At 37.7% G+C, this 12638-nt stretch overlaps 1 protein-coding gene across 1 annotated transcript in view; it reads left to right on the forward strand.

Moving 5' to 3' along the window:
• The window catches only part of cyth3b (cytohesin 3b), a 79047-nt gene that overhangs the window by 33375 nt on the left and 33034 nt on the right, over positions 1-12638 (forward strand). Inside the window, exons 2-7 of the mRNA XM_051717462.1 lie at positions 4461-4543; positions 6045-6109; positions 6982-7048; positions 8214-8332; positions 8688-8768; positions 10051-10163. Coding sequence (XP_051573422.1) covers positions 4461-4543; positions 6045-6109; positions 6982-7048; positions 8214-8332; positions 8688-8768; positions 10051-10163 — 528 coding nt within the window. The remainder of the gene's footprint in view (positions 1-4460; positions 4544-6044; positions 6110-6981; positions 7049-8213; positions 8333-8687; positions 8769-10050; positions 10164-12638) is intronic.

The following is a 12638-nucleotide window of genomic DNA, read 5'->3' on the forward strand; positions in this document are numbered from 1 at the left end:
AGGAGGCCAACAAACCTGACTCAGTTACACCAGTTCTGTCTGGAGGAATGGGCCAAAATTCCAGCAAATTATTGTGAGAAGCTTGTGGAAGGCTACCCAAAACGTTTGACCCAAGTTAAACAATTTAAAGGCAATGCTACCAAATACTAACTAAATACTAAATACTAACTAGTGTATGTAAACTTCTGATCCACTGGGAATGGGATGAAAGAAATAACAGCTGAAATAAATAATTCTCTCTACTATTATTCTGACATTTTACATTCCTAAAATAAAGTAGTGATCCTAACTGACCTAAGACAGGGAATGTTTTCTATGATTAAATGTCAGGAATTGTGAAAAACAAAGTTTAAATGTATTTGGCCAAGGTGTATGTAAACTTCTGACTTCAACTGTATGCTTGTCATGATAACAGTCATAACAGGAAAAAATAATAGTTTATTCTGCAATAATGGCTTTGAGATGCCTTCACGCAAATGCTTATTAGTTTATGACTTCTCGCTGGAGCAATTTTGGAGCTAATATTGGATATTTATCTTTTGTCTTTAAACTTATCTCTGGTGTGTGTGATGTTGAACAATCGTAGTGTTTATTATATGACAGTATCTTTGACAGTGACAACAGAACTGATCATTTCTGTTTTCTATATTGGAATTAATGCGGTAGAAAGTGGGTCCATGAAAAATTAAAATCAAACCATGAGAAAATTGAACTGTTACATAAATACAGTATAAATAATTACTATAAAAATAAATAGTGCGGCCATCGAGGCTACAGGAATCCAGCTTTGTAGCCCCTGAGCTTTCCAAATTTAAGTACCTCTGCTCTATTGAGAAATCAATAAAACCTACTCCTCTACACTAACAGTAAACCTAAACCTAACTAATAGTGTCAGGAAAGTAAATGTGAGGTGAGAAATGCAATTGCTAAAGTAACCAAGTAATTTTGTGGTGCTTCTATTACCCTTTGGGCTCATGTGTCAACTTGCATGCTCTTCAGGACTCGTACTCCGGTCCTTTGCATCACAAGTGCAACACTCTATCAGATGAGCCACCGCACAACTTGATTACACTCGAACAAGCTTGTAAATATAGTTGATTATGTAATGCAAAATTAAAATGTATCACCTTACAAGTCATACGTTATAGTAAAATTGTATAGATGTCAGAAGATAGCATTGTGTGTAGAACAGGACGAAGAATCAATTGAGACCAGGTTGTTTTCCAGAGCCACAAGTTACTCAATTTTGAGAAGTTATAGTTAAGCTACTAGTTAGCTACACCACAAACTACTGACAAAAAGTAGCTAAGCTAATGACATTGAAGCTATTTAATGGGACATATCTTTTAAGATGATTATGTAATACACTCACTGATCACTTTATTAGGAACACATACACCTTTCATGCTATTATCTAATCGTGTAGCAGCAGTGCAATGCATAAAATCATGCAGATACGGTTCAGGAGCTTCAGTTAATGTTCACATCTACCATCAGAATGGGAAAAAAATTTGATCTCAGTGGCAGTTCTGCAGACGTAAAAGCTTGTTGATGAGAGAGGTCAACGGAGAATGGCCAGAGTTAGGGTGAGTTTGGTTCAAGCTGACAGAAAGGCTACGGTAACTCTGATAATCACTCTGCACAATTGTAGTGAACAGAATAGCATCTCAGAATGCACAACATATCAAACCTTGAGTCAAATGATCTACAACCATAGAAGACCACGTCAGGTTCCTCTTCTGTCAGCCTAGAACAGAAAGCTGAGGCTGCAGTGGGCACAGGCTCAACAAAACTGGACAGTTGAAGACTGGAAAAACATCACCTGGTCTGATTAATCTCGATTTTTGCTGTGGTACACAGATGGTAGACCCACTGCATCCTCAGCTTTCTGTTCTAGGCTGACATAAGTGGAACCTGACGTGTTCTTCTGCTGTTGTAGCCCATCTGCCTCAAGGTTCAACGTGTTATGCATTCTGAGATGCTATTCTGCTCACTACAGTTGTACAGAGTGGTTATCTGAGTTACCATAGACTTTCTGTCATCTCAAACCAGTCTGGCCATTCTCTGTTGAACTCTCTCATCAACAAGACGTTTCCATCCGCAGAACTGCAGCTCACTGGATGTTTTTTTGTTTTTGGCACCATTCTGAGTAAAGACTGTTGTGTGTGGAAATCCCAGGAGATCAGCAGTTACAGAAATATTCAAACCAGCCCATCTGGCACCAACAATCATGCCACGGTCCAAATCATTGAGATCAGATTTTTTCCACATTCTGATGGTTGATGTGAACATTAACTGAAGATCCTGACCTGCATCTGCGTGATTTTATGCATTGCACTGCTCCCACACAATTGCCAGATTAGATAATCGCAAGAATAATTAGGTGTACAAGTGTTCGGTGAGTGTAAATTATCATAAATAAATACATATATTTTTGAACCATTTAAATGAACTGTCAGTTTGAACAAACCAATTCGCTTAAATGAATCACAATGCTATTGTTTCAATACACCACTGATGTTGTAAAAAGCATCAGTACTTTCATTTAGTTACTTTACAGCTCTGCCGCAGTCATCCTTCTCCTTTACAACTCGCTTTTAACCGATTTCAGCAGCAGAACCTGCTGGTGCCAAATTTACAGTCTGCTAAAGATGTCTCAGGCCATTAGAGAGCTCGGAACTGATGTTCATTATGTTTTGACCTTAAAAAAAGGGTTTTAGCAATTGACAACAGAAAATGAAGTGCAAATTGAGGATGAAATGTAAAGCAGCTTAGTGCACTGATACAGATGGTACTTCTCTTCCAAAGCAGTTGATACAGGAAGCTGGCAGAGAGAATTTCAGCAGAAATGCAGAAGTGACCTACTTTCTCTGGCTGGTAGATGAATCTCCACCATCTTCATGCTGCATCCGTGTGCAGAGGAGCCTGATGGAGTTCCCTGAAACAGCTCCAACTGAGTTCCATAAAATTTTAAGCCCGAAATGAACCCGAAAATCGCTCGGTTCTCTTAGCATCGTAGGAAACATTCATAACGGTATAGTAACAGTAAAAAAGCACACCAGAGCAAAAGGGACTATTTTCACAATCCTTTAGGGCTGCACAATTAATCAGAACAACATCAAAATGGCGATATGTTCATGTGATTATTAAACTCAAAATGCTGCGATTAAAGCCAGATAAACTTGGTTTGAGTGCACTTTGAAATAAACGGGTGACACGCTGATCTGTGCACATGCGGGGCTAATGGGCTCGTGGTTTTAGCGCTTTTAGAACAGTTCACATGCATTGTGAAAGAAAAGCACTGCAGCTTCAAGCATTCGCGCACTTCCAAACATTAGTAACAGCTACAAGTTATTATACACATCTACAAACGTGACACAGTTGAACAGAAAAGGAGATGACAGCGTTTCACCAGATGTGGAAGATTGTAAACTGTCAAACACACACTGTTGCTGCAATTTCAGTGTCAAAATAAAAGCCCCAGGTGAAGGTGAAATAAACAGGACAGAAATACATTACATTTGTATAAAACAAAAAATGTCAGCCCCCATGTGTGGACCCTCTCCATGTAGGATAAAACAGATTTTACAAGGTTACTGATATGACTGGAGTCTTTATTTTAATGTGAGTGCTCATGATTTCATACATATATTGCAAAATTACAATTCATGTCTTTAGGAGTTCAACTTTTTAATGTGGAAAAAATTACTGAGTACAACTTTAAAGTGTCTTTGTGAAAGGGAGATGTGGTCTGTGTGCTGCTAATTTCAGACAAATGCAGAAGTCATCGCTGACAAAGACAATGAAAACATGATGTTCATTTTACCAGATGTTTAGTTCAAAGATATTAGAGTCTTAAGTTCATTGGCAATGCTATTTATGGAGTCTCAGTCTCAGACGGCACACCCATGAACTTTTCTAGGACTGTATAAGTATATTTTAGATAATGTCAAGAATTTGTGTTTACAACTTCCCAGACTGCTAAAATGAGCACTTCTGAGGAAAAACTGTTCTTCGGATTTGGTTCACTTCATGATATGAACTCTTTGAAAGATACTCGAGTTTTGTTCATGTAGCAAGAATATTCTGCTGTGTTCTCGGAGAAATATTACAGATTTAACTGACCTTAAACATCACAAAAAAACTGTGGTTGGTGACTTTAAATTTCAGAAAGTCTCTTCCTGTCTAAGTGGGCAGTTCTTAGTTCATTATGCTGAAATGTTGACCAGAATTTATGCCTGGCTACACAAGACTATTTTTTAAGGGACTCTCGTTGTGTGGCAAAGACACATGTCAATAGTCCATACAGAGTCTGGAGATGGTATGACAGGAGTTGGAATGCTGAGACAACCATTTGACCCACATCACTGTTGATTTGAATACGTCCTGCTCTGTTAATGATGACCAGTGCTCATATAAACACACATTCACAGGTGTGCTGCTCTTGTGTTGTGTTTCAGTACCTGAAGACCTGTCCATAGAGGAGAGAGATGAACTGACAAACATACGACGCAGGAAAAAAGAACTGCTTGATGATATTGAGGTGAGATTGAGTTGAAAAGAGAGAATTCATTTTTTATAATGTATTTGTAAATCTATGTCATTAAGTTCACTTCCTGTCAAAAGTTTGGACCCACCTACCATTCTTTGTTACTATTTTCTACATTTTAGGATAATAGTAAAGTTATCCCAGTAACACAACTGGAAGTATGGGAATTATGTAGACACCAAAAATGTGAAACAAATCGAACATCACTTTTATTTTATCTCAGGCTTGATCCTCATAGACACCTTTGTCTGCTTGGTTAACAAGTATACTAAAAAACTTTGCTAGGGACAGAATTGTTTGGTGTGGTGGAAATGATAACTCAAATGTGAGACGGTCACAATTTTTGAAAAATAGATTGAAATAATTTTCACACAATAAATATTGAAATGATTTATGTTTATTTCAGTCTTTGTAATTATTTATATTTTTATAATGGATTTTAATAGTTTAAAATTGAAAGTCTGTATCTGGGATAAGGCTAAAACAGTAAAAATCTGTTCATAAAAGACATTTAAAAGTACCAGACATAAAGTATGAAGGCCTGGTAAAAAACTTAAATATGTTAGTTTTAATAAAAATCACCCCTGGGACATGAAATTGCACAAAGTTAAAGAAACACCCATATATAAAAAAAAAAAAAAAAAAATTTAAAGGGATAGTTCACCCAAAAATGAAAATTCTCTCATAATTTACTCGCCCTCATTCCATCCCAGTTGTGTTTCTTCTGCAGAACACAAATGAAGATTTTTAGAAGAATATTTCAGCTCTGAAGGTCCATACAATGCAAGTGAATGGTGACCAGAACTTTGAAGCTCCAAAAAGCATATAAAGGTAGCAATTACACTTCCTAGAGCTTGACACATGTGCAGACTGCAAGATAGCGCTAGGAAGTGTAATTGAGCTTGAAATCATAATTATGCCTAGAGACTGCAATGGCAAGATGTACAGTGAAAAATTAGTTACATTTTGGTCTGTTCTCACCCAAAACCAACTTCAGAAGACATGGATTAAACAACTGGGGTCTTTTTGATTACTTTTATGCTGACTTTATGTGCTTTTTGGAGCTTCAAAGTGTTGGTAACCATTTACTTGCATTATATGGACCTAAAGAGCTCAGATGTTCTTCTAAAAATCTTAATTTGTGTTCTGCAGAATGGCATTAGGGTGAGTAAATGATGAGAGAATTTTCATTTTTGAGTGAACTATCCCTTTAAGAAATGTTTTATCCTGGGCTTTTTTTGCATTATTCCAGTACATAATTCCATCGATGCAAAAATAAAAAATATTTTTCTTCATTGATTTTCAATTTATTACTCATTAGAATACCTTGTTTGTTGATCATCTTTTTTGTGTAGGTTAAACCTGCAAGAAATACATTCACAACATGAATGTCACATCAGCTGGAGTTCTCTATGCGAGTGTTTGTTTCATTCAATTGTTTTCAGTGTGAGTCTGTGTTTGGTTGTTGTTGACTGTCTGTCTCTGTGTTTGACAGCGGCTGAAGTTTGAGATTGCTGAAGTGATGACAGAAATCGAGCAGCTCACGTGTGTTGGCGAGAGGTGAGTTATGAGTGACTGATGATGGGAAATGTGTCCTGTTCATTATAGCTCAACTGAAACAAGCACGAGCTCATTCATTACTGCACCTGTCTCTCGTTTGTTTGTGGAGTGTGTGAGCGCGCTCAGTGATCTGTCCTCATCTACACATGGATATAGCACTGTATTCAGAGGTCACAGCTTACACACCTGAAGAAAGTAAATGTGCTCATGCTCATGTTTTTTATACAGTGCTTATGAAAATATAGTTTGACTTGTGGTCAGTAAATGGATGATGAAATGTTATCTCGTAAACATCCAGTTAAAGGAATATTCTGGGTTCAGTACAAGTTAAGCTCAATCGACAGCATTTGTGGCATAATGTTGATTTACCACAAAAATGTATTTCGACTCGTTCCAAAAAAAAGCAAAAATCGAGGTTCCAGTGAGGCACTTACAATGGAAGTGAGTGTTCAGAGGGCAGCTGTTTTTGGATAAATGTCATGAAAAAAATTCAACTCAAAGTAAAAATAAAGTCCATTTTTTGCATTGTGACATTTTCATGACAACTAAACAACTGTCACATAACTTTAATGTGTAAAAAATGTCATTCTCATTAAAGTAATACAGTAATGAACTACCACATTTTATGCTTTATACTGTATGATGCCTTTAAATACATCCTGCTAAAGGATAAGGAACTTCTGTTAACAGGACTTGAGACTTTAAACAGGATTGTTTGACAGTTATGAAAGTCTTTAGCTGCCTAAGAGTGTGGTTAGTGTTTGGAAGTGAATTTAGTTCACTCATGGTATCCACAGGAATGTAATATAGAGGTCTTTTGTCTCACTTCATTCTTAATCGATTTCTGTTAAGACGTTTTTTCCCATTTGCAGCAAAACAACACAAAGAAACAAACAAATTGCCATGGGACGAAAAAAATTCAACATGGACCCCAAAAAAGTAAGTTTAATTTTCATTGTGTTATTCTACCATGACTGAGAAAAGCTGAGAATCTTCACAGACATATTTAATTTTCATTAGCTTTTATAGTTCAAAAGGTTTTTATGCTTCTAAAGCCATCATTGTCAACATTGCAACATTTTTCTTATTTAAACCTGGAAATAAACCTGGATTTTAGCAAATAATTTAAAACAAAGAAATGTGAGACATAATGAACAAGACATTTTTACACTTTCTTTGGGTCAGAAATCAAATGTAAGTTTGACTCATTTTGAAAGGTTCGATTTTTTTGCCTTCTTTGAAGCACACAAGATGCTGTTTGGAACATTCTCAAATCATGCTGGATAACATGATCATCAGGTTTAGCTCATGCCATCTCAAAAAATGGGGCATACCAAATGCTAAGACATTCTCAAATGGTTCAACTTAGTTAAAATTTTTCATTCATATTGTTTTGCTGATAATACAATAATGTATTTAAAAATACATAAATAAAATATAGCTGCAAGCAGCAATTATGAGGCCAAGCACACCATCTGAAACAATGGCAATAATATTTGATTTTGGACAGGAGGTTGGGCCAACCATGGCAAAATTGATGTCATTGTACTCTGCTTGACTTAAGGAATGTAAAGAGACCAGTCTCATGAAAATATGCCAAATTAATCAACAGTTATAAACATTTGTAAACATTTTGTTATGGCATGGTGCCAGTGCCACATACCAAGTTTTGCAACGATGCACCAATGGTTTGTAAAATACAACACTTTGACAAAATTCAAAATTGACGAAGTCCAATATGGCCAACATAGGAACATTGGGTATAAGTCGACTCTGAATGCCCTTAGGAATCTAAAGAGACCAGGCTCATGATTGTAGGCAAATTTATAGAGAAGTTATCTAAGCAAAAATAGTCCTTTTTCATATTTCTTGACCAGTAGGTGACACTGTGCCAAAATTGCTCAGGTACCCTCATGGCATGATGGTTAAGACACATACCAAGCTTTGTTTCATTACACCAAAGTGTTGTACAAGATGTAGCTTCATGACGTTTTTGGCGTGCACGCCATAGAATTTGTTGATGTGTTATACGAGAACTGTTTGGTTTTTATTTGTATTTATGCGGTTGACCCTAAAATTCTGTTTTTAATCAAACTCCTTGTAGGGGATCCAGTTTCTGCTTGAGAATGACCTCCTGCAGCAGACCCCTGAAGACATCGCTCAGTTCCTCTATAAAGGAGAGGGCTTGAACAAAACTGTTATTGGGGATTACTTAGGGGAACGGTAAACCGCTGCTACATTCCTTTAGTTTTTTTACCTCTTGTGTTTTGTGTAAGTCTGTCGCACTGTGAGATGTGTGTCTGATTCAAAGGTGCATGGCAGAAATCCTCCAGAAATTGATTGTCTGGATTTAGTGAGCAGAAAAGCAGCAGTGAAATGCAACATGTACTTCTGGGATGAAAATGGACCACCTCTTGGGATATGACCAAACAAGATTTCATGATGCATAGCTGTCAGAGCAGTCCACAAAGACTCCTGAACATCTTGAACGATCTCAAAAGTCTAGTGCTTTTAAAGGCAAATCTTGATTTGCAGAAAATGAACATGTCCTCTGTGTGTCTGTTTTTTTCTCTTGTAGGGATGATTTCAACATCAAAGTGCTCCAGGCTTTTGTAGAGCTCCATGAATTTGCTGACCTCAACCTTGTTCAGGCGTTACGGTGAGAAAAACAGACTTACTCTTCCCCAGGAACTGCATGAATGCCTCATTTGTAATGCAGAAGACACATTTTTTGCTAGGAATTGTTTCAATAATATAATAATACTTGATAGTATGAGGGTTATTCCCATTAAATCTGTCAAGAACATATTTCCAGGTCATATTTAAAAAGAAAGGCTGTATGATTAAGGCCGTGAAGGTGGCCGAAATGTCATCAAGTTTTTAATCTACTAAAGTTCAAGTCTTATTTTTGCTTACCGAGTGAGTGCTTAACAAATATTGTGATAAAATAAATAAAGCCTATAATTAGGACCATTATGTTTTTTGCATTGTGACCTTATTTTCATAACAAATATATCGGGGTCCAAGCAGTTTGGAAAAGTAGAGAAAATGACCAAAATTGCCAAATTTGAAAGTACAGATCTGTCAAGGGAAAAGTAATTTATAATTCAGTACTGTAGTTACTTTGTAGGTATGGTGTTTGCAAACTTACAAGGATTAGTTAAACAAAACGTGTATCTCTGATTTCATTTCCATCCACCATTTTGAGTTTTCCAAAAAAATTACTTTTTCAAACTCCTCCTAGACCGTTGGTCCGATTCGCACAAAGTTTAGCATGTATAATCTAGGTACCACCATGACAGGAAGTTATCAAAATAATTTTGATTCGACAAATTGTTTAGAAGGTATATATTTTCCCCTCGCCTAAATTCAATCTTCTGAACGATGTGACGAATCTTAATCATTTTTGTCATGAGAGTTTCTAGATAATACAGGCAAAATTTGGAACGAACGTTCTAGGAGGAGTTCAAAAAAGTAGGTTTTCGAAAAACTTTATTTTTTTGATGATTTTTCATTTTGTTTTGTTTGACTCGGGGAATCAAAAGTAAAGAATAATTCTTGATTTTTGCCCATACAGTTACGAAAATGTTAAAGTGCTTATTAAAGTGCCACCTAGGGTCGGATGGGGTTGTGTCTGTGCACCTGAGCAGTGGGGGGATTTGGGAACATCCTGCCAAATTTGGTGTCCTTCAGTGATTGAACCCCAAGTTAAGCAGATGTAAATCCCCAAATTCTTATTACTGAAATGGGAAAAATAATGATATATTAAAATGCATTATGATACAAAACCTTAATGGTCCTGAAAATAGGCTTAATTTCCATTGTGCAAAATATCACTTCTTTCCCTCCTTGATTTATTCTGGGGTGAAATGTAACCTGGACTTGTTTTGGTTAGATTCACACATGAATGATTTTCTGATGGTCTTGTTCTCTCCACACAGACAGTTTCTCTGGAGTTTCAGGCTTCCTGGTGAAGCGCAGAAGATCGACAGAATGATGGAGGCGTTTGCGTCACGGTACTGCCAGTGCAACCCTGGAGTCTTTCAGTCCACAGGTCAGACAAGAGCGAAATTTACTAGCAGTGAACAAATATTTGAACTAAACTAAAATAGAAATAGTTGTTTTGCAACAAAAGTTGCAAAAGAATGAAAACTAAACTGTAATTGTGTACTATAACACAAATGAAAATGATCAGATTAAAGAGAAAATTATTCTAGTTTTTATATTGTCATTCAATATTGGATTAAAAGACAACACATAGAAATAAGAATCTGAGCTGATATCATGGCCCTATTCGCTCATCAAAGACGTTAAGTACACAGTCATGTACCTTTGTCTTTCTGTCTGATTTTCAAATACTTTTTCCTTCAAATCAAACTTTGTAATGTTGTGATTCACCTCGGAGCTGGTTGGTTTGATTTATGGCTTATAACTCTTTTATGAAGGTTTTTTATAAAATCCCTATGGAAGAAATGAATGGCAAAAGTACTTTTGGAACCAAGACAGCTAAATAATTGGGCGAGCACTTTTGCTCTCTATAACACACGTCATTTATTTGATCACAGCTGATAAAGTTATAGACTGTTGCTTTAATTGCAGTATGCTGTGCTAATGAAATTGATTGTTCGTTTGATGGTAGTGGGGTTTTGCCCGTGCATGGACAAACCCCATGTGCCTCATCAAAGCGCAAGCGCATTTGGACATGATGATGGACGTTGTGTTTAGCTCATGCATATGCATGCGATGCAGGACTCCACATGCTTCAGAATGAGCAATTGCTCCCCGCTGGGCCGTTAGCACCACACAGACACACGGGTTAAACTGCTGTCTGATTTAACACTTGTTCAGTAGCACTGGTTGAGTTAAGAGCTCATGTCATGATGTGTTTAGAGAGTAAACTGGGACTCTGCCATACTGAATCCTTAAGAAAACAACTGTGTGGTGCAGTGAAATACTTTCCTCCTGTTTAACACCCACATTCTCACCCATTCAAGTGACTGTAAGCCCACGCTCATGTCAGGATTTAGATCATGTGTTTTACAAGAAATACTAACAGCAATATGAACTGAATTTTTTTTTTTTTTTTATCGACTCAAATGGCACAAACGTGTAGAATTTCAGAGAAGCATAATACCACCACTTAAATCATTTATTCAAAAGCAAATTCACACTGCGCCCTATAGGTGATTTTAGGGTTTTAAATCGGGGGGTGCAGAAAAGTGAGGAATCCTATAAAGCAACTTAATAATATATTGTATGTAACCACACATATTGTTCAGGCAAAACAACTTTAAAATACAGTTTTTAAAGTTATATACATCGATGAGCCAAATCATTATGACCATCTGCCTAATATGTTGTTGGTCCTCTGCGTGCCACCAAAACAGCGCGGACCCGCTGAGACATGAACTCTACAAGACCCCTGAAGACATTAGCAGCAGATCCTTCAAGTCCTGCAAGTTGTGAGGTGGAGCCACCATGGGTTGGACTTGTTGGACCAGCATATCCCACAGATGCTCAATTGGATTGAGATCTGGGTAATTTGGAGACTAGGGCAACTCTTTGAACTCTTCATCATGTTCCTCAAACCATTCCCCAACAGTGTGTGCAGTATGGCAGTTCGCATTATCCTGCTGAAAGAGGCCACTGTCATCAGGGAATACCATTACCATAAAGGGGTGTTCCTGGTCTGAAACGATGTTTAGGTAGGTGGCATGTGTCAAATTGACATCCACATGAACATTGCACAGCAGAACATTGCCCAGAGCATCACACTCCCTCCACTGGCTTGTCATCTTCCCACAATGCATCCTGGTGCCATCACTTCCCCAGGTAAACGGCGCACACGTACACGGCTGTCTATGTTATGTAAAAGAAAATGGACTCATCAAACCAAGCGACCTTCTTCCACTGCTCTAAGATCCAGTTCCGACGTGTGCCCATAGTAGGTGCTTTCAACGGTGAATGGGGTCATCATAGGCACTCTGACCGGTCTGTGGCTACGCATCCCTATACGCAGCAGGGTGCAATGCACTGTGTGTTGTGACACATTCCTCCAATAACCATCATTAAAATGTTCTGTGACTTGTGCCACAGTAGACCTTCTGTCGGTTCAGACCAGACAGTATAGCCTTCGTTGCCCACACGTATCAATGAGCCTTGGGCACCCTAAACCCTGTCGCTGGTTTTTGGTTTGAACCTCCAAGGACCACTGTCGGTAGTCACCACTACTGACCGGGAGCACCCCCAAATCTTGTCGTTTCAGAGATGCTCTGACCCAGTCATCTGGCCTTAACATTTTGGCCCTTATCAAAGTCGCTCAGGTCTTTACTCCTTCCCATTTCTCCTGCATTCAACACGTTGACTACGAGAACTGATTGTTTGCTTACCATCTAATCTACCCAGACCTTGACATGGAGCCTTATTAGGAGATGATCAACATTATTCGCTTCACCTGTAAGTGGTCATAATGTATTAGCACATCAGTGTATAGTTAAATAAAATAAGCCAGCATAAGTTTAAATGTAAA

Source organism: Myxocyprinus asiaticus, chromosome 14, assembly GCF_019703515.2.
Source record: "Myxocyprinus asiaticus isolate MX2 ecotype Aquarium Trade chromosome 14, UBuf_Myxa_2, whole genome shotgun sequence".
NCBI classification, from domain to species: Eukaryota; Metazoa; Chordata; class Actinopteri; order Cypriniformes; family Catostomidae; genus Myxocyprinus; species Myxocyprinus asiaticus.